We start from the raw sequence: 22,240 nt of genomic DNA on the forward strand, positions 1-22,240 counted from the left end.
CTGAGTTTGACCCCACTGAGTGTCCCGTCTTCCTTCTGTCCTGTCTTAGGAGTCATGCTGGTGGGTTACTAGCATTCCCTGATGTCACTTGGTAGGTATCAGGATAGGGATGCCCAGCACCTCGCAGTGTCAGGTGAGAAGAACATCTCCTGAGTCATGGGAGGAGCATCCCATGTGCCATAATTGCAAGTGCACAGGTTAAAGGAGACATGCTCCATGACTAACACAGGAAGAATGTGGCTCGTTTACTGGCTGGCAAGAATGTGTGTGTGACATGGCTATAGGGGTGTGAAATCAGAATTAATCAACTGCATGCTTCGGGACACTTGGGAGAAGGAAGAAAACCTGATTTCAGGACACCTAGTGAGATTACTTTTGAAGCAGGAGGTGCTGGAGCCATTCCTGAACCACAGGGAAGTCTGAGAATCCATCACAGGAAAAACAGACATCCCACAATACTCAGAACAATGTTTGCATACAAATTACAGCCAACCAATATGTGCTGTGTTGTTTTTGTGGTGAGTCATGGTGGTGAGAACACACCAGGTGAGCAGGAATGAACGGCCGGCGGAGTGTGGGCAACTTGTACTCTGAAATAAGGTAAAAGCTTGCATAACATGGCGACAGCTACTTTTCCTCATGTCTCTTCAAACTTTGGAAAAGTCTCTCCAAAACATGTTAATTGGCTAGAAAAAGGTTTGGAGCTGTGGATGTGACCTCAGCCAAAACTTCACACACAGTAAAAAGAAGACTCCAACATCTTACGTACTTTAAGCCCTTATTTAGGCAGCATACTCCTCACCCCAGGCTATGCAAGCTTTATTCCTGTCCAACAGTACGTCATAGTTCCTGTGTTTCCAATTATTAGAGTACATATTACTTGGCACAAGCAAGGACTGGGTTCTAGCCTTAAAACAGTAAGCACTTCAGGGCTGTGGGGTTTGTTTTGGGTGAACTGTCTGGCTTTTGCAACTTGTATAACATCTGGCAGCAATTCACCAACACTTTGGCATGGTGGCTCTAAGTGCCATGTTTTTGACTGCAGCTCCGTCAATGCATAGTTATCTCCCTAATCATGGTGTTGGGATTCATGAGATAAGCTAGAAACAGACTTTGGTCTCTACCTAATGGGGCCACCCTGCTGACTTATTTATGTTTTTGAGCCTTTCCTGTCCCATCTATGGCTCAAGTATTCTCAGTTTAAATGGATGACGTTGATTTCTCCTCCCTAGGTCTCTACCAAAACTCATCTTGTCAGTTTTGGAATGTCCCTCTGACCTGTGTAGACTGTTCCGAATTTTGATCTTACCCACCCATGTCCTTGCAGGCTTTCTGACTCCACCCACAAGCTTTGTAAGCATATACTCTTCCACACCCCCTGTCATTAATTAGCTCTTTCTGTCCTATCCTTCAAGTCAGTCATCCCATCAAAGAAAAAAGTGAGTTTGGTACAGCCGTACTGGTGGGTTTTTTTGAACAGCTAATTATCTTCCAAGAACTTAAAATCCTTATTTGTGCCAGGGTCTTTCCAGGGATCAAAGCTAGGTTTAATGAGTCCTTCATTTTTGGTTTTAATTAGCTCAGTGCTGTTCAGTTCAAGTGCTCAGGGGCTTGCTTGTCCTCCACTGGTCCAGTACTGCTCAGATGCTCTGCTGCCCATTCCCCCAGATGCTGCTGACCTGATCTCTCCTGCCTCCTCCAAGCAGGAGGACCTGGTCCTAGAGCAAGACCTCTGTACTGTCCCACTTGTCTTCCTCCTTCATGCTTTCATGTCAATAAACCTGGCTCTCAGATGGAGAATCACATGAGTCAATTCCACCAACAGTGCAGGTCCCCCTGCTTGCCTAAATGAGCAGAGCAACCTTTTGAATCATCCTGGGCATTTTTCCTTTGTCTTCATGGGAATCGGATCAAACCTTCACTGAAGGTGTTGTAATAACTAGGCAACTTATGCTGCTTGTCAGGGAGGCTCCTCAGAGAAGTTCAAAGTCTGCTGGGAGTGGTTGAAGCCATTAAACCATTTTAATTGTTGGTGCAGGACTTGAAATGTGAGAGACAGACTTTCTCAGGAGAGCATTGCAGAGATGCTCATTTATGCAATGTGCTATGTTTTGTGTAAAAAGTGTAATCAAAACATTTTCTGTTTCATAAACCAATGACCTGATCCTCAGCAGAGCTCTGGTTTTATACTGGGGCTCTATACTCTGCAGATCTCCTCTGAGAATTTGGGGCTAAGGGAAAGTTTCACTCTACTTTGTGGTTTATTTTCTTCTTAGCAAACAGAATTTATACATGAAGGCGAAAGGACAGAAAACGAACATGACACAGGTAAACCACACAAAGACCTGACTGCCCCCTCCTTATATCTGAGAAAATTCGGAGAACTAAGGTTTTGTCTATCTGAATAATTTTAAGGTCTGAAACACAACTGTTCAAGGAGTAGAGACTAGCCTCTTAAATTTTTATAACAAATAAACTCCCCACGAAACCCAAAAACCAAACCAAAAGCAAACCCCCCAAACAGTGGAAATCATAAGTAATATATAAGTCTGGGCAGAATTGCAGTAGCTGCTACAGTAACTGCAGAATCACTGAGTTAAAAAGCTGTATGCATGAGTTAGCTAAGGGTCATGAAACTCTTTGAAAAGTAAAAGGTAAACATGAAATGGATTTTTAAACGCTGCTCTAAAATTCGTTAACAAGAAAATTAATTGTGGTAACCTAGTAACTACAAGTAAAGGATAAAATTACAAATAATGCAAAATAATAATTTATTCAGCTGAGGGGCTGGTGGTCCAACTGTGGATGACCAAAGCGGGAAGTGGGAAGTGCTGAAAGCTATACTCAACAACCCTTTCCACCATTTACCTTTCCTCTTCTCCTGCTTGGCTCTCAAGGTGCCTAAAATCTCATTGCCCATATCTTTCTCATAAAAACCCACTTGCTGCTTGCCTTTGGGTGCAACCACAGAAAGCTTGGCCTGGGTGAGAGCTTAGGCACCTGGCTCACAGGTCACCAATTCTGACTCTCCCCCATGCCAGATTCACACAGTAGTGATTTGTGGGCATTTTTACTAGAGGCTTGACGGACTAGGCCTCAAAGAAAGCCTTAGCTGGGTCACAGCTCCACCGCATCCCATGTATCTCATCTGGGAATTTCTAAAGATGATACCACTGGAGGCCTGGAGTGGGCAAGCTTCTGTAAGCGTGGCCTCGATGAATCTTCCTGGGGTCAAGGAAATACTAGATTTTTTTAGTTCTTTTCCATCCTTGTGACTCAAGGAATATCTGAGTAATTTAATGTCGCCTCAGATGTGGGGCATGAGAATCAAATCCCCCCTGCTGTCTATGGAAACTGGAAAATGCATCCCATGCTCTGCTGGAGAACGTCTTCTCTAGCTTGTTTCCCTCTAGGATGAGCTGTCCTACTGTGCACAGGTGAGCCAGTGGTTGAGATCCCCTCTTGGAAGGAGAGGTCTGGGTTTCAGGCTCAACCCCAACCCAAGTGAAGCCCTAATCAAGGTACAAGGATGACTCACTTCTGCTCACCCTTCTGACTGTATTTCTCTGTAGGATGTGACACTCGTAACCTGGCAACACGCTGGTGACATCACTTTTTTTGCAACAAGTTTGGCAGCTATATAGAATGCCTTACAGGAAAAAGAGCTCCCATCATAGACATTGGATTCCTAAGGAAAAACTCACATGATTGTGTACTCTGCTACTCTGCACCTCATCCCTTCCCTAGGGATTTTATTAGAGTGTGGGCTAATTTCAAGCAAATTTGATAAAGGTTAAATGTCTCAAAAATACAAAATTTCTAAAAGAGACACAAATATTGATGGCCACGTAGAACAGAGATACCCAGATTAGTGACCCCACTGAGAGACAAATGGAGACTCAGTTTTATTAATAAAGACCAGAAAATTAAAAAAGGAAAGAGCCAACAGGAATCAGACTTTGTTAGTCCCACTGCTCATGAAATTGCTAACTCCTACTTGTTATTACTTGTCTTCATAAAAACACTGCCTGTCTTCTCCCTCGGGCATCTGTTGCAAGTGTTACTGAAGATGTCCTTGCAGAGAGAAAACAATTATTTTAATAGCTCCCTTAAGTAAGAATACAGGCTCTGCAGTTAATCAGCTGCCTTTTCGAGCCCTTGCCCGTTAAGAGCCCAGTGCAGCAGGTCTGAAAACACAGGCTCTAAAAAGTGTGACTGCCAAGCCCCCTAAGGCTGCCTGAGAGCTGGAAAAGGCGCTACTATCACATGGCAGGCTGGTAGGAACTGCAATTGCTGCCTGAAGACTGAAGGCAAACTCTGTGTTTTTCTGTTGAGTAACATCTTCTGGCTCCTTCCATCCTCCATCATAAAACCGAGTTTGTTTGTTTAGAGTCTCTGCAGTGTAGATGAGGGATGTTAAAAAGAGTAAAAATAGATTAAGAGATTCTTTTAAGACCATCTTAAAATGCTATGAAGTTAGTCTTTAAAATCTATTGGCCCGTAGGCTGATTTTTTGGATGAATTATGCCAAAAGGCATTGCTCACCACTACCTGCTCCCACTCCATTGGGTTCAAGCACTTCCATATCATCCTTAAACATTGCATTTATAGGCCTCAAGTACTGCCAAACCTCCTTCCAATGGAAGAAGTTTGGTTTTGTTCTTTCCTCTTTGAAGAATTCCTGCAGGGAAGAGGAGTTTGAGACCTCCAGAGCTGGCAAGCAGGTGACACAACCCTTCCCCTGTGTTTCTCATGTGGCCAGCTGCTTGCCCTGGTGTCACTCAGCTGTCCTGAAACTTGTTTCACTACCAGTTTAGAGGGACAGGATGTGAGACGTTCAGTCGAGGAGAGCTGTAGACAGTGGCAAAGCAGGTCCAAGATGAACAAATGGCCACTGGGCAATGATAAAACCATTGTTCCCTAGCTCCTTGCTTTGTAACACTGTCCAGTGAAACAAAAAGACTCTGCATGAAATGTAATGGCTGCTCCGAAGGGCCTTTTTGAGGGTGTCCCCCCACACCTCTCACTGCTGGAGCCTGCCTGGCCCTGTGAGGTCCTCCCCAGATTCACACCCTTAGAGCAGCGAAACTCGATTTTGCTGTCACCAAAAGGTTTCTAAGCCAGCCCTGGCCAGCAGCCAGCTGCTCAGTAGGCAGTAAGCTGGGGATCCTGAGGAATAAGCCACCCACGGTGTCTCGGAACCCTCTAAACCTGTTGGGGCTGATGGAGATTCAGGAATCCTGGATTCATGGCTCCTTGCCAGAATAGGTGCCAAGCAGACCAGGGAGGCTACCTGCCAGCCAGTGATCACGAGGAGACCATGATCAATCCATCTCTTCTTGAATATATTTACATACAGTGAGCTCAGGATTGGATAAAAGATAAAATCTAGTATCTACCTGGGTTTCACAAGATTTATTTTCTGTCACCCACACTGGCTGTCAATAATTTTGCCATTGTTTTTTCAATAATTTACTGACTGAACCTCAGTTTTAGCTCTCTCAAGTTAATGGATTGCCTAACACTGATGTCAGGCCAGTCGATTAATATTTTTTTTTGTTTGTTCTTTGTTTAACTTTTCAAGATATAAACCAACCCTGTACCTTTTCACATCTTTTGGTGCTTTCCTGAAATGTGCCAAAGGTTGACTCAGACCTCAGTAAGCTTCCTGTAACTCTCAACAACAAAAAAATTTGGGTAAGGGGCTAACGGAATGATAATCCCCTTATTCTCTCCCCTGCATTTCACATTAGCATGAGGTCATACTCAGAATTAGGTGATAGGACACTTGTTACATCCCTCTGAGCTCTGCATCCTCAGCCGCATCCAGTCTCACAGGTTACTTTGGTGCTGCAGATTCAAGAAATGTTGAGTAGCTGCTGTCAACAGAAAGTGCTGGACAAAAGGGACATCTGTTTTCTTTCTAGAGATGCTCCTGCCTTTTTTTCTGAAACACAGAAAACCTAGTGCTGCCTGCAGCATAGATGATGCCTCAGATGGATTTTGGGGCTTTTCAGCTTCCAAACTTAGTTAATGAGCCTGGACCAATGCAAAACAACCTGCTGTAGAAAGCAAAAGAGTGTGTTCTCCATCAAGATAACAGCTTGTGGAGCTATTACTGTAATAATACTGCCTCGCAAATACTCATTTCAATGGTTAATTGTTCCCAGCTCTGTGCTGGTACCATCCCAGCAGGAATAGGCCCAGCATGACTTCTGCTGCATTGGCCGCTGTTATCGCAGCGTGCAGAGCACTCTCCAGACATGGAAGCATTTAATCACCTAAGCGAGCACTTTCTCCACTCCAGCAGTCAGCAAAGAGCCAGTGCCCTAATGCAGCCAGTGCCCTAATGCAGCCAGTGCCATTCCCGTAATGATAATTTGCTAACTCTACTTCTCAGGCGAACAGAAGGGAAATGTGTGATGCGCAGCAGAGTATCCAGAGCCAGTGTTGAAGCACCAGTGCCCCTGTGCAGTCTGAAAGCCTGGTAAAGCCTGTGCTGCCTGCACTCCCTTAAGCACATCACATTCTCCTTTGCCAAGAAGCTGAATAAATTCAACTTTTTATTTCAGGTGGGCCCAAATAATTTCCATTAGCTTGCCATGAAAAATACATGTATTGCAAGCAGTTTCATTTTCGTTAGAAGGCCAACCAAGAGTCTTGATGTTGAAAATACACATGTACCATCTTCTATCCAGCTTAAAGAAATGCACACAGAGAGACTGTCAGCACCAGGCAGCATCAGGGCACATAGCTGGCATCTGCAATCATATGTTGCTCTTTCTTTCAATTCTCCCTTCCTTTCAATTACACCCACTGATTATATTTCGATTCATTGACATTGCAGTCACTCCTGTGTGGGCACAGTCAAGCTAGTTTTAAATGAGCTAATTTGGCTACAGATAGCATTGCAGACAGTGCAGCATGGGACTGGATGCAGTAGAAACTGGGTAAATATTTCAGTGGCTTCACCAAAATGGGCTGTGGTGGGGTGCTGTGGCTCTCAGAGCACGAACAAACTATGTTAAAGCCAGCTCAGGCACCCGGGCAATACACAGCCGTGATTTCGGCGCAGGGTGAGGTTGCTCTCAGGGAAGGGCTAGGCATGCTGCAGACCAGGGGCCATGGGCTGAGGCAGACGTAGTATACAGATCTAAGGTGTCCAAAAGCATTGTTCCGTGGGGAGTTTCAGTTTGTTGAGCACTCTTGCAATTGCTTGAGATGTTAAAAAAAAAAGGAAAAAATGCAGACTTCACCGCGATATATAAAAGCATTGTGCCTGCAGGAGCATAAAAAAGCCAGGGAGATGACTGATGAAGCTTTCGTGAGGTCTGAAAACACACCTGTGCCCCACCAACTGCAGAGACGAGCCTAGGGAACTTCTGGGACAGCAATGCTGCAGGGAGCGTTCTAAACACCTGAGACCTCAGTGTCCTTTCACCTGGGGACGGAAAAAGCCTGCCCTCAGCGGCCAGGCGACAGCACTGGGCACGTTCTTAGTCCCCCTGTGCTCACGCCGGCGCTGGGGCCGGGGCCGGGGCCGGGGCCGGGATCCCTCCGCAGGGAGCCCCGCGGGTGCCGCTCCCCGCCCAGCCCGGCCGGTGCCCGCGGTGCCCGGGCGGGGGCGGGCGCGGCGCGGGTGACGCCCGGGGGGCGGTGGCGGCGGCGGCGGCCCCGCCTCGCCCGGCCGAGGGGCGGGGGCTCCCGCAGAGCTACTACTACCGCCGGCGGGGCGCGGGGCAGTGGTGGCTGCGAGCGCCGGCGGCCGGAGCGGGGCCGGGCGGGCAGCGGCTGCGGAGGCTCCTCCGGCGCCGGGGAGCGGCGGTGCCCGAGGAGGAGGGCGGGAGGAGGAGGAAAGGCGCGGGGGCCCCTCCGCGGGGCGTAGGGTTCCGCTGACCGGGCGTACGAGGCAGTGCGGGGTCTGTCCGCAAGTGCCCCTCTGTCGCCGGCCTCCCGCGGAGGTCCATGAGTCGAGGGCGGGCAGCGCCGGCAGCGCCCCGCGCCCGCTCCCCCGGCTCCGGCAGCGGCCCGTGGCGGCGGTGAGATGGGGGGCAGCCTGGGCTGCCACCGCTCCATCCCCCGCGACCCGGCCGACCTGTGCCACAGCCGCAAGTTCAGCGCGGCGTGCAACTTCAGCAACATCCTCGTCAACCAGGAGAGGCTCAACATCAACACGGCCACGGAGGAGGAGCTGATGACCCTGCCCGGGGTCACCCGGGTGGTGGCCCAGAACATCGTGGAGTACCGCGAGTACATCGGTGGCTTCAAGAAAGTGGAGGACCTGGCGCTGGTGAGCGGGGTGGGGGCGGCCAAGCTGGAGCAGGTGAAGTTCGAGATCTGCGTGAGCAGCAAGGGCAGCTCGGCGCAGCACTCGCCCAGCTCCCTGCGCAAGGACCCGGCTTCTGAGCACTACCTGTCCGCCACCAAGATCAACATCAATACTGCCACCCCGGCACAGCTCATGAGCATCCGAGGCATCACTGAGAAGATTGCTAACAGCATTGTGGACTACCGTAGAGAGCATGGGCCCTTCAAAAGTATTGAGGACCTGGTGAGGATGGACTGCATCAATTCCTCCTTTCTGGACAAAATCAGGCACCAGATTTTTGCAGAGCGCTCCAGGCCCCCTTCAACAAACACCAATGGTGGCCTCAACTTCATGGCCAAGCCTCACCCCAGCCCCACCTCTCTAAGCCTCCAGAGTGAGGACTTGGACTTTCCTCCTGGAGGTCCAACGCAGATCATATCCACTCGCCCCTCTGTGGAGATGTTTGGGGGGGTGAGAGATGGCAGACCTGTGTTAAGGGTGGCTACGTGGAACTTGCAAAGCTGCTCCATTGAGAAGGCCAACAACCCAGGCGTGCGGGAGGTCGTGTGCATGACGGTGCTGGAGAACAGGTAAGAGGCAGCACCTGACCTGCAGGCCCAGCTCCATGCAGGATTGTAGGTTTATGCTGTTGAGGTTTGGGCACAGTACAGTCTTGTTGTGATCCTAGTGGGATTCACTCCTTCCCAGGATTACTAGATGTTTTCCACTTCTTGCATGAAACTCTGAGTCACAATGCTGGGACTGTAGTGGCTGTCCCTCGATAAAGCTGCTATAACCCTTGATAGGCAGTGGAGCTCCTGAGGAGGTGTGTGTGTATGCACATCTGTGCAGGGAAGCCTGGGCTGTTACAGTCAGTCACCACAGGCCTGTTAATGGTTGGTCAAGGATTGTTTCTCCATTAAGAGCCTTTTGAACCAGTCATGGAGCGCTGCGTTTCCTGCCAGAAGCTGGGGGGAAAGGGCTGTGTAACAGGCGTGGAATGCCACAGCTCATCCTGCAAGGGTGACACAGCTTGTTAATGAGTGGTCATGGGGCATCTGCTGAGCTGGAGGGACTGCTCATCCTTGGGGGTGTGAGACATGGAGCACCTGCCTGGGGAGGCTGTGCTGTCCTTGTGCCAGGCCTTGTGCCCTGATGGCACTGAGTTTATGGGCCCAGAACAAGGTGGTGTTGCCAATGGGACGGTACTTGAGGTATTAATGAAAAGCTGAGAGTTTGGGTTTTGATTTTTGTCTGTAATTGGGCAAGAGTGCTGGGGATGTCAGTCTTAGTAAACTTTCTGCTTGATGCAGGAATGTAAGAATGCAATAAGCATCGTGAAATAACTCTAGCCCTTTCCTTTTCATGTGTCAAATCTGTCTCAGCTGATCTGGCATTTAGTTTACAACAGTGGTAAAGTAACTTTTCTCTCTGGTTGCCATTCAGACTTCCAGCAGGAAATTAATAGGGGCAGGGGACTCTTGGGTTTCTGCGAAAGGGATGTTGTGGGGAGGGGAAGTGCTGATGAACTGTTCTCTGTCCTTTTCCAATAATATGCTGAATAACAGATCTTGTCGGTGCGGTTGCAGAGGTCAGGCGTGCGAGCAGGATGGTGACAGTGATACGAAATCCTGTGCTGCAGTACAGTATTTGTGGCCAGGGATATGTCTGCTGTGCACCGCTTGGGAGCCTGATGCTCCTGCACAGGAAACATCTGTCATCTCGCAGCCCTCACTGCTTGATCCCCAAAATGAAGATGATAGACCAGCAGGGTCATTGAGATGTTATGCTGATGGCTTCAGCCTAACATCTGTCAGTATTCTGCTTTACTAGTTCAGGTATCCTGTGCTTCCCCCTTTGTCTCCACTTTCTCTCTTTTTTTTATTTTTCTTTTTTTTTTTTTTTTTTTTTTGTAAACAGCTGGTTGGCTGGAGTGGAGCTGCTGGGGAAAGAAACTCAGATTATCACTAGTCTCAGAATTATTCTAATAATCCAGTTTTGGAAGAAAAGTGACTTTGGTGATTTATTTTTATTTATGTATTTTATATATATATATATATATATATATATATATATACACACACATGGGATTTTTAAGGACATCATCCAGTAAAGTGTTAACTATCTGTCACTTCTGCATCTTCAGCACTTTGGGGGAAAACGTTCCAAACAAGACAGCCCACCTATTACAAAAGCTAGGCAGAGATAGTGGCTTATAAAATAAAGCTGCCCTAGCCCAAGGTGGCCACTGTGTATGCAGAGTGTGGCCCTAGCAGTTTGTTTTATTTTTGCCCTTAGACTGCATGGTGCTTAGTTTCTGTCCAGCTTAGTCAACAGGCACTCAGTTGTGCTGGATGCTGTGAAAGGTCTCCTGGATACTTTGAAGTTTCAAAGAAGCCTGATAAAAGTACTTGTTTTTGTTCTGTTTTAGTGCACATATCTGTGTCATCAATCACACAGAGTGAGCACGATGCAATTGTTTTCTGTACTTGATCCAATTTGTGATAACGTGAGAAGCTGGAAAGAAATGAGAAAGCAATGTGCATCCACAGACAAGCCTGCAAAACTTTCCTGGGAAAATAAACGTGGGAACAGAAAAAAGCAACACTATGCAGGAAAAAAATATATGTTGGGAAAAGCCATACTCAGCAACTCAGGGAGGAATTTCCTCTTGCTTGTGCGAGCATTGCTGGGGTCGGTGGAGCTTTGCAGCTGTAAAACAGCCTCAGCTGAGGCCCAAAACTGCCTTCATTCTGCTTGTGAGCTCTGTGGTCTCCCTCCCAACTCCATTCATACCCTGGGAATGGACAAAATGCCTTGCAAGCTAATCTTTGCCCAGGTAAATCAACTTCAGTAGACAGTCAGCTGGAGAAGTTCACCTCTTGCTTCTCCAAGCAAGAATATACTGCTGCATGGAGCTCACCAGCACTTCAGCCTCACAAAATCCACGGGTTGTGTTTTCAGGGTGCTCTGTGGGTGTCCCACACGTGTTGTTCAAGTCTCCAGCTATGACCCGAGCTGGAGGTTGATCTGAAGGCTGTTTGGCCTGACAGAAGGTGCTCTCACGAGTTGTGCTAATGGGCAGCTGCTTGCTGCTTCACTTTGTGCACAGCTGCGCTTATGTACATGAGTAAGTGTGCTCCTTCATGCTGGTCCCTTATAGTCAGGGGTGGTCTCAGGTAGTCCAGGAGGCTCTCAGGAGCTGGACTACTGTCTTGTTGCAGTACTTAGAGTTGGAGGAGCTGCCTCAGCTAGCTTTTTGAGTCCAGACATAAAGCACAGCAAGTCAAGAAGACTAGTAACACTGTGTAAAGAGCAGTAAAGATTCTTAATTTGACATATTGGGGACTTTTATGCCACTTAAAAGGCTTGCTTTGGGCCTTGCTTTGGGGTTTGGTTTTTATTGGTTTTTTTTTTTATGAACCATCCACAGCAAGGAGCTTTAAAACCCTTTGGGCTTGTTCTTTCAGGTGTTAACAACAGGGAAAAGTACCGCTCATTTCCAGGTGAGGCTAGAAGACTAAGCTCCTCCTGTCTTTCAGCCCTTTGCATTGAGGGAACAGTTGTGCAGGAAGGAAAGAGGGCCAGACCTTCATTCAAGCCAAACAAAAAGCAAGAAAATGTCATATTGTAACCTGCTAAAGGGAGGAGAGAAAAAAAAAAACCCTAATTCAAAGTCTTCACGCTTGTTCCCAGAAGTGCTAAATTTCTGAAGAGCGGTAAAGGGAATGTACACTAAATCAGTAAGCATGACTACTACTGCTAAGCTATTTTGAAATTCATTGCTGTAGTGCAAAAATAATGAAATGCAGCAAGGTCCTCACCCTCTTTTCTCATATTACAAGGATCTATGTTTATCCCAGCATTTGAAGTGAAGGAGCGAGGTGTTTTCATTCAGAAGACTAGAGGGTAATTTTAGAAGAGCTTAACACGATGAACGAGGAGGCGAGCATGACACATAATTGGATTGAAGTATCAAGTCTGGGGTGAATTTGCCCGAACCTGTGGTGTTTCGTGCAGGTGTTGTTCGGAAAATCTGGGATTTATTGACAGAGAGTCAGAGTTGGCCTGTCTCTGGGGATGCAGGTCAATCACTGCATCTGACCTCCACGTCCTCCCCACTCGCAGGGGGGATAAAGGAACAAACCGCTTCTTCTCACCAAAAAAAGAAAGAAAAATACAGGGTAAGAGCAGCATGATCAAAAGGGCAAGTTCAGGTCAAAGGCAACAAGTGTTTTTGTGGAGAATAAGTAGCCCCATGTTTCCAGCCCCAGGGGATGTTTCCTCTGGCCAAGGTCAGTGGAAGTACCCCAGAACTGTCCTGTACCCCAGGTTCATAGAGGGGTACTTTTGCCACTCCTCATCCTTACGTGCCTCAGGCCCGTCCCTCCTTGCTGTAAACTGAGTTCATGGCTCCCGTGACACTCTGTGACTGCTTTGTCTGGCTGGCAGGTGTCGGGATGCCAGCTGGGTGACCCCATGAAGAAGTGTGGGGCAGGCATGTGCACCACTTACCGACACACAGGGCATCATAAAAGTGCAGACTCCAGTTTGACTGTGTGCTTAGAAGTTTGCGAGTAGCCAAGGGCAGTAATCAGTTGTGCACTTTCCCCTGCATGGTTTTCAGTGGAGGTTTTCCAACTGGTTTTCATGATGCTTTATAATACTGAGCAGCAACTTTGTGAAGACCTCTTAACTATTTTTTTTTCTTGTAAGTACACTTTGCAGTTGACTGAATGAAAATTGATAGAGGGTTTGAAGGCCTGAACTTACACTCTGTCTAAAGGAGTGGGACTGTGAGTCAGGATGATGGTGGGTCCAAAGGTCCACAGAGCCCAGCTCTGTTTTCCTTCTGATGTGAAACAGTTCAAGCTGGTGTTTCCTTCTGCTACTTTCTTTGGTGAGCTTCTTGGTGAGGTTACATCTTCTAGATGCAAGAGGTAGAAGTAATAAAGCCTTAACACTTGTTGCAAAAACTGCAGAACCACAGAAGAGCCCAGGTTGAAAGTGACCTCAGAATATCATCTGATCCAGCCTTTCCTGGGAAGGGGAGCCTGGATGAAATTATCGCTGTGTCCAGTCACACTTAGAAACTTCCAGTAGTGTGGCTTGTCTGCATCCCTGGGAGGTTGTTCAAGTTACTAACTCTTTTCACTATAAAAAAGTTATTATTTGTATGCCTGTAGAGTAACAAATACAAATACCAATATAAGGTTTGTGTTTAGCACTGGTGTTGGTTTTTTTTCTTGGCATGGATACAGTAAGCCTTAGGAACATGTCAGTCCTTTCTTCTCGAAGTTGGTAACTGGTTAGCTGTTTTCAGTTTGGTTAGACAAAAGCATAGAGGTCTCTCAAAGGCAAGAAATTAATCTCAATTTCTGTGTCTGAGACTTAAATCAGTGTTCCAGCTGAGGGAACAGTAGGTAAACCTCAGCCCAAAATTGCTTCCTGGGAGGCAGTGGATGGACAGGCAAGCCTTGCGTAGCCCTTGCTGTGCCACCATACTTGAAAGTTCCTCTTCTTAGCTTTACCTACCCCAGGTCACCTTAAGCATATCCTCTTGTCACCTAATAAAAAGAGAAGTTTCTGAGCCACTCTCTGAAGCAGCATCTTCCTATTAAGACACAAGGAAAACTTAATCTTTTTCAGGTCCTGCGCTAGGTGCTGAAGGCAAGATAATTACTTTCCCGTTGCTCCCCTACACTAAATAACAGGGTGGGGCTTTTACTTTCCACTCTAGTATCTTAGTCTGGGCTGAGAGGTGGGGTTTTACAAGGGGCAATTCTTTGCTACTGGGGCTTGTGACTTCGCTTGGGGAGGGGTATGATGTGGTACCTTGCGTCCAGACTTGTAGCTGTGTTTGCTGTCAAGATGATGGAAAAGGATTGCACCCCCATGGAATAGACTTCGTAGTAATTTATTGTGGTAGTAGTGATGGTTGTACTTGCATGCTTCAGAGGCTCATCACCAGCTCGTATTTGTTGTTTCCATGTGTTGCTGAAGCTCTCATTGGTCAGGCAAGGCCCTGAGGTGCATCTGTTTTATATCTCTTTCTTTGTAAAGCTACATGGTTCTCCCTCCATTGGGTTAGGCTGGAACCTTGCCAAGAATAATTCCCCTGCAAGAAAAGATCAGGAAAGAGGGCCTGGCTCAAGTAACCTGACCATGCTAATAAGTCTTAAACAGCAAAAGAACAAATACACCCTCTTTTCCTTATGTAATAGAGAGGAAATCCTGCCTCCTGCAACTTCAGAGAAAACTTGAGAAAAAAGGAGTTGTTAGATGATATCATCTATGTGCACTCCACAAAGAGATTTTAATGAGCAGTAGAAAAATTGATGCATGTAAAGCCACCAGTAATTTGCACTTTCTGGTACCTCAGAGGACAAAAAAAAATGGGGTGATGGAAGAGCTGTTGTTTTGGGGGTTGGCTTTTTTGTGGGGTTTTTTTGGCCTCCACCTGCATGAGATCAACAATATTTCACTTACTGGAGACTAATAGGAGCCTTGAACAGCCTTCTGCATACCATCTGGCACGGGAAAGCAGCAGGACAGATCCTGAGTTACGTAGTTTTCCAGTGAATTGAAACTCGACTGATTTACTCCTGTTGAGGATTTGGCCCATTCCTTTGTCTGTGTAAAATCACAGGAAGGCTGCCAAGCTTAATGCTAAAGAGCACTGCCATCTCCCTGGGGATTAGGGCTCCTCTGAGGTACTGCTCTCATCTTGGATCGGGGTTCCAGCCTCTTTCAGGATTGCTGCTGGGGGAACAGGTGATGTCAGTTTCAAAATAATAAAATAATATGTTAATTAAATTCCATTTCCAAACTTCTGCTTCGTATGGACGCAGTAATGAGCCCCTCTACAAGGGCATCACCTGCTCCTCTGGCAGGAGGTGGAGTGCTTGTTCAAGGTACTTTGCAAGTCCTGGGTCTTTGCAGGAGAGATCAAAAGCAGTGGGTGGACTTGCAGCAAGACCATGAAGGGTGTACGCCATCCCTGTGTCCAGACACGTGGAGAAGGTATCTGGAGCCATGTGCTCTGCAGGACATCTCAGAGGTGAATGCACCGAGCTGTTTGATCCTGCTTGGTCTCTGTTGCCACAGCCCCCACAGCCTTCCTTCCTCAAACAAGACATAGGAACAGATCCTTGAAATAACCCGAGTAGCCTTTGCAGGGATTTTCTGTTTTATTGGAGATCTGGGCATTGTTTTAACTTCACTCATCTGCAATTTCAGCATATTTCCTGAATGTTCAAAAGCTCTATCTAACCAGTCACTTTTATCTGCTTTGAAGTTGAGAATGTGGCTGGAAAAATAGTATAGTTAAAGGCTGGTTTATCCATATAAAATAAACATTATTTTTCTCCTTTTTAAAATTATAACCATGCTTTGCCATTGTTACTTGTGCCAAAAAGCTTGACGAAAATGAAACAGATTAGTGGGGAAAGAGTTGGTTCATATATTGTTTTTTTTCTCCTGACATGTCTAATTGATACATCTGGCAGCACTTAATGGCCACATAGTTTCAATCCATGCCTACTTGACTGTTCTGCACATGTATTTTGTGTCACTGAATTCATGTTGCAGATCACAGGTATTTTGGTAAACCAGAGCTGCCAGCTTATTCCTGCAGATCCTGCAAGGTTTGCTTTATTCCGTGTGGCAAAGATTAAATGGGGTGGCTGATTTATGGTAATAAATTGGTGAATTATTAAGTGATGTCGTACTGCCTGTTCCTGAATTACAAGCAAGAGGCCGTAAGACAGTAACCTCGTCCTGCTTGACTTTTCAGAAAGCTTGTGCCACATGACCGTAGGAGACAGACTAGGTACCTACACGTAGGATTTCGTCCTCTAAACAGAAATATTTAATGTTTTGTGATTTTTCTGCAGTTTGGAAACTTGCAGTACAGCTGCAGGAAGGGTGGTTTTCTAGCTTTGTCTTTGGAAAGAGCAGTAGGACCATTCCCATTTCTTAACTGGGAAAGCAGAACCAAGGGGCTACTGGGGTCCTGACAAGGTGTAAGCAGGAACTTGGTCAGTCACTGTTAACTAGAGGAAAACACTGTCTCTGCAACCAAGTGCAGGTCTAACTCACAGTGAACATGGGTCTCCAGCAATGTTAAATGGGGACATTTAGGATGCAATCAGGTTTTTTCAAATTTAGCTGCATCCTTCTTGATGGAGTTGAGCTTCAGTGTGTTTCCTACAGCTTCACTGTTAGGAGGACCCTGCTTCTTTAGTGTCTAATTAGTGTTCCTCTGGGAGTCTTGCCCAAATCATGATTTCGAGATTTGATTGGATGAGCAGAGAAGAGGTGATAGGTCATGGATTACAGTGTGCTTGTAACTTATTTTTAAGCCGCATTGTTCTTCATTGTGATGCAAGTGTAAGCTGACAGATGGAAGCACAGTGTCCTTACTGAAATAATTACAATATGCTGCAGTAATTTCTCAACACTATTATATGGTGTGCTGATGGAGACAAGAACCATGGCACATTAATAATAACAGTGCTTAAAAATAGGAACTCTGTAGCTTCTTCACTTCCAGATTTTTTTCATTATTATTTTACAGAGGTACTGTGCTTTGAGTAATAGCTGGCGATCCCCATTGATTTATCAGAGGATAAAAGTGCATGATGGCTTTGCTGAGGGGAGGGTGAGACCTACCAGAGATCTCCTTTCTCATGTTGATCTTCTCCCTCATCTCAGGCCTGGGTGCTCCACAACGGATTCTGAAATGCCTCGTAAGGTGCCGAGACCAGGGTGGGCATCATATCAGTGGTAGATAAATATGAAGGGAGCAGTTCTCACCATAGGCTTATGGATACAGTTGAAGAGGAGGAACTGGAAAAATATGTAGCTGTGGTAAAAAGGGGTATTTTCTGTCAATTAACTTTTTCATCTCACCCCTGGCATATACAGCATATCCATGTCCTGATCAGACCATGTGGCATTTTCAAATGGCATGAGTGTTTTAAACTGCTCGGTCACTGTCGGAGAGGCTCAGTGCCGCTGACCTCCCTTCTAACCCTGCCGCTGGGGTTTGTGCAGGAAGGATCCCGGCATCAGCACCAAGCTGTTATTTTCAGTGCCTGTGGTAAAATTATTAGAGGCCAGTGAGTAAGAGAAATAAGTTTACCCTGCATATGCCCCATGTGCGTGCACGTTCCAGAAGTTCAACTGTGTATAAAGATATAATTTAAAAAACAGTTAATTCCTATGGAAAAATTCATTTGGGATTATATTGTCGTGTGCGCTGAGGATGGCTGAGAACACAGTGGTTAGTGGATGCACTGTGAGTGCAGGGGAATCAATGCAGCCCGCTTGTGTAGAATGGATTGGAATCCCTCTGACTGAGGCTGTCTGAAAGGGAGCCTCATGGCTATGCAGGCTGTCTGTCTGTCTGTTCTGTCCCTGTGTCTGTCATGGAGCTGGGGGGAGAGCACAGTAATGCCCTTCTGTTCTTTGTGGAGAACATCCCAATGGGCAAAGCTATACCTGGGAGCAGTTCTCACCGTAGGCTTATGGATACGGATAAAGAGGAGGAACTGGAAAACTTCCTTCTGCGTGGCTACTTTTTTCCCTGTTTTTATAGGTGTTTCAGGTAACGTGCTCGAGCTCCTGTGCAAATTTAGCTACAACAGCTGTCCAAGCCATTCACAGCTGAATGGGTTTTTAATGGGTTACTGAACAGCTAATTGATAACTCTGCTTTGGCTGTGTGAGGCGCTGGCAGCCTCCTTGCCCTAAATCCCTTGTGCTTGCTGCACGCCAGTCCTGCAGAACTGCTGTTCCCTCTGCTTCACAAGGCGGGGGGAATAAAGAGGCTGTTGCTTTTGCCTTCAGACTTATCCTTTGACTCCCTGGTATTTATAGCTCTGTTGTTCCCCTCCGCTTCCATGTCGCTCTGTCGGTCACAGCCCTGTGGGTGCGGAGGCGCAGGCGCTCGGCTGCCAAGGGCTTGCTCCAGGCTCGCTTGAGGTAATTGCTGGTCGGTGCCCACCCTCTCTTGCTCAGGCTTGGCTGGAGTAAAAGCTAGCCACCTTTCTGCCGAACTGGAAGCAGTGTGCTTTTGGATACACACTGGATGTTAACTCAGAAACCTTACATTTGGTTTCTTTATTTATTCTGTTTAAACAAATAAGACCAAGTGTGGTTCCATCTCAATGCCACTGAATTGCAGGGTGTTGCGTCAAAAGCAGGTCTTAATTTGGTGTTGAAAAATGAACTGTCAGGCAAGTTTTTCTTTCATACATGCAAGGCAAGTTCTACGGGTTTGCTGTCAAACCTACTGCCTGTAGAATGTAAAATGATGACCTTACTCCTCTTTTTTTCTCCTTTTAAGCAGACAGAAATATGGAATAGTGTGAACCCCTGTCAGGGAGGATAGTCTCAGCTGGGAACACTTGTATGACTTGTTTTAAAACAGTCTGCTTTTCTAATAGGGCAGGAAATTTCCAGTGGTAATCCCATCTTAAGCTAACATAGGCGGATATTGCTCTTCCACTGGAGGCAACAATGGGGTCCCTTTCCATAAGGATTGCCTTAGGGAAATCTTTGAGTTGTTCCCTTCGTGTGATGTGTGGGGCTGATGGTGGTGAGGCACATAACAGCACCACAATACATAGGAGAGGAAGTACACTGTGTCTGCAAGACATTCTGCCCCCATACACAAAACACCAGAGCTGCTGCTGAATTAAGAGCTAAAATAAATGTTATTGTCAAGAAAATGCTGCGGTGGTACCTGACTACCCTTTGCAACCTTTATTCTGGCCTGCCCAAGTTTTCCTATGATTCTGGCAGCAATGACAGTGCAATATTTGGTTATCTATCTGTCTATATTTTCCTGCTTTGTACAGCTCTTTCCCTTATCTCTAGCTGTGTTTACAGTCCCCTTTCATAATCAGTGGACACTACCAGCCCTGCCCACTGCCCTCCGTGCTGGCTGCTCTCCCGAAAACACGGCATTGAGCAAGGAACAGCATGTGGCCTGGGTGAGGGCAAAGGGATTGGTACTGCTGGCAGCACAGAGGTACTTCCAACACATCCCAGAGGGATCTCTTGGTGAAGATTACCCATTGGTTACCAAAAAACCCCCACAATGTCTTGTTTTAATTGCTTCTGAGTTCTCTAGTGCCAAGCAGCACAAAAGGAGGCCATGGCTTAAAGGATGAGATGAAGTTTCAGTCATCAGCTCATGGATGTAGATATAGATAGATATTTCAACAGTGTCAATCAACTCTGGGCTGTTGTCAGTAAAAGTTCTGAAAGCATTGCTGCTGGATGGAAGCTGTGCAAAAGCCACCTCCAAGCATGTGGTGTTTCCCATTTCTATTTTAAACTGAGAGCACTTGGACTTGGATGTGGTTTGACTTGCTTCCCTATCAATTTTTTCCCTTTTTTTTTTGGGGGGGGGTGTGTGTGAGCAGCAGATTTTTTGAGGAGCTGTATACAAGGGTGATGGTGACCTATACTGCCCAGCTGAGCACTGGAATTTGGCAAAAAGAAACTGAAAGTACGAAACTGGGCAGATATGTGTATATTGGTTGTCCATAGGTTGAAAGGAAATTGCATCGTAAACTTGCTCCTATCTTGTCTTTGAAGCTTGCTCTTGCAACCTGAACATGACCCCCCTTTCCATGTCCTCTTTCCACCCCTACTGAATCTAAAGCCTTTTCACTGTTTTCACTTGGCTTTTTGTCTTGCCGTACCTTGAGCACTTACAGTTATGTCAAGTGCTTCTTAATCAAGCCTTTGCTTTCCACACCATGAGGGTTGAATGGTATCATCTCTCACCTACAAGGCTAAGGACTTCAGTTTCCTTGGATCATCTGTGATACTTCTCCCAAATCATTCTAATGCCATCTTCTAGCTCCAAGATGTGCTGCAGCATTTCTTTTTCTGCTGGGGCCTCTTGCCAGGCAGTTTGAAAATCAGTACCTTTTAAGATATATCAAGTTTCAGGCAAAAGCTTCCAGAAAACTACAGCCTCACCTTTTATGTCAGGGGGTGTTAGGAATTCTTGCAATTAGAGGAGGCTCTAGTACCATTGCTTTAAAGGAAAAAAGTATTTTTATTTTCTATTTCTTATCCTCAGAGGTCCTAAAACTTCTGCCAAAAAATAACTTGTTAACTTCCCGGTGTGTTGGACATGGAATTATTTTTAACTTCCCAGAGCAGTTGTTTAAAAGGAGTTTGTATGTACCTTAGGCACTTGGCAGCATGAGTGCTCGGTATGTTTCTCCTATCTGAGCATGCTGTGCGGGTGCATGCTGCATTGACAGTTTACGGTTCCTCTTCCATATGCATCTTATCTTCCTGAAGATAGTGTCTGGAGATGTCAGCTCTGTGAGGAGAGACTGATGAATTTATATCAGAAGAATCTTTTTGTCTAGCAGCTCTTCAGCACAGCACGCTGTTCAGAATATATCTGAAAAATAGAAAGTACTGGAGGAATATCAGCTTTGTCACGGCAGTGTCGTTTGTCATCAGTGCCAACTTGATTTGGCTAATCCCTGGTATTAGTAGGAGAAAGCCTGAGTTGCCCACGCAAGGTTCCCTATGCCCCAGTTTTTAGAGTGCTTAGTGGGATGTTTTGGAGTCTACAGCCAGACCAGCATGAAGTGTGTGTACTCTCTTAACTCATACCTAAGTGTATTTTTCACCAGGAATTATGATGGTCTAAAAACTTCAGTTCTTCTGGAGCTGAGATTTCCTTGTGTATTTATCTGCTGCAGGCCAGTTTCATGTTATCAAGGAGCAAGGGTCACACAGCAGCTTGAATCCACCATCCACAAAAAGCACAGAGATTGTTGCTTTCATTTTTATTACTCCCTATGCTTGGCTCAAGTTTCACCTCCCAGGTCTGTTCCTCAAAACTGGGATGCTGTTGGAAATGCTGTCAAATCTAGAAGTTTTTTCCTATTGAATTGGTGGTTAAATTTTGGACAGTTTGATTATGCCTTGTTTTTATTGTCCTGAATGCTTCACCCAGTCAAACGCTTCTGCATGTTTCCCTGTCACCCTATTTTTATGTCCTGTTTTCCATACTGGCATTTTGCCTTATGGGTGCAATGAATGGCAAGATATATTTTAGTACTGTGTTATTGTCCATAGGTATTAAATTACTGGTTTGATTGTTTTTATAGGTTGTTTTTATAGCACAACTTTAGGAGGCAGTCATACTAACAAATGTGTGAGGCACACCTCTTCAAATAATCTGGAATGCTTTCCATGGAGCAATGATTACTTCATCCTCAGAATAATCAAGAAATAGGTGTGGGATCAGCATTGTAAAAGGTTTATGATTCTCCTCCATGGACTTTGTAGACCTGCAGGTTGTAAATACCATTGAAAAGAATCACTGGTGCCCTGTTTATGTTGCTTTATGTCCACTATTGAATCCAATAAAATTGTCTCCAGGGCTCAGCATTCAATGTTCTTGCTCCTGCTCCCTGGGGGTGTCTGCACTGCCAGCTTCACTGTTTCTCCACTGTTTTTGGGGTGTTCAGGTTTGAGAAAATCAGTGGCAAACTGAAGGCATGTGTGGCATCGCAGTGGATGGCCAGGGCATCAGGGAGAACCTCTGGGGAACGTCTTCATGTGCACCCAAATAATCCTGTTTCATGCCCTGCATGTAGTTTGTTTAGAGCTTGTTTGCCTTGGAGCTTGTTGGGAGTTTGCCTTGGAGCTTGTTACAAAACCTGCAAATCATACCAAAAGCTGCACGAGATATAATTTTTGCACCACTGTGTGGATCCCATCAAGCATGATCTCCTGTCATCCCTTTCCAAGATACATTTACACTTCAGCTCCAATATTTTGAGAGCTCTCAGTCTGGACAAGCAGACTTTCTCATTCCCACAGAAGTCTGGTGTTTCTAAGACTGTTTTGTGCTGAAGCCCCTGACCTAAATAAGGTTAAGGAT

The 22,240-nt window shown here is 46.1% G+C and overlaps 1 protein-coding gene across 1 annotated transcript in view; it reads left to right on the top strand.

Moving 5' to 3' along the window:
• Positions 1 to 7,733: 7,733 nt before the first annotated feature.
• The window catches only part of EEPD1 (endonuclease/exonuclease/phosphatase family domain containing 1), a 63,009-nt gene continuing 48,502 nt past the window's right edge, over positions 7,734 to 22,240 (top strand). The window contains exon 1 of the mRNA XM_069007613.1: positions 7,734 to 8,898. Coding sequence (XP_068863714.1) covers positions 8,045 to 8,898 — 854 coding nt within the window. The 5' untranslated portion in view covers positions 7,734 to 8,044. The remainder of the gene's footprint in view (positions 8,899 to 22,240) is intronic.

This window comes from Aphelocoma coerulescens, chromosome 2, assembly GCF_041296385.1.
Source record: "Aphelocoma coerulescens isolate FSJ_1873_10779 chromosome 2, UR_Acoe_1.0, whole genome shotgun sequence".
Classification (NCBI taxonomy): Eukaryota; Metazoa; Chordata; class Aves; order Passeriformes; family Corvidae; genus Aphelocoma; species Aphelocoma coerulescens.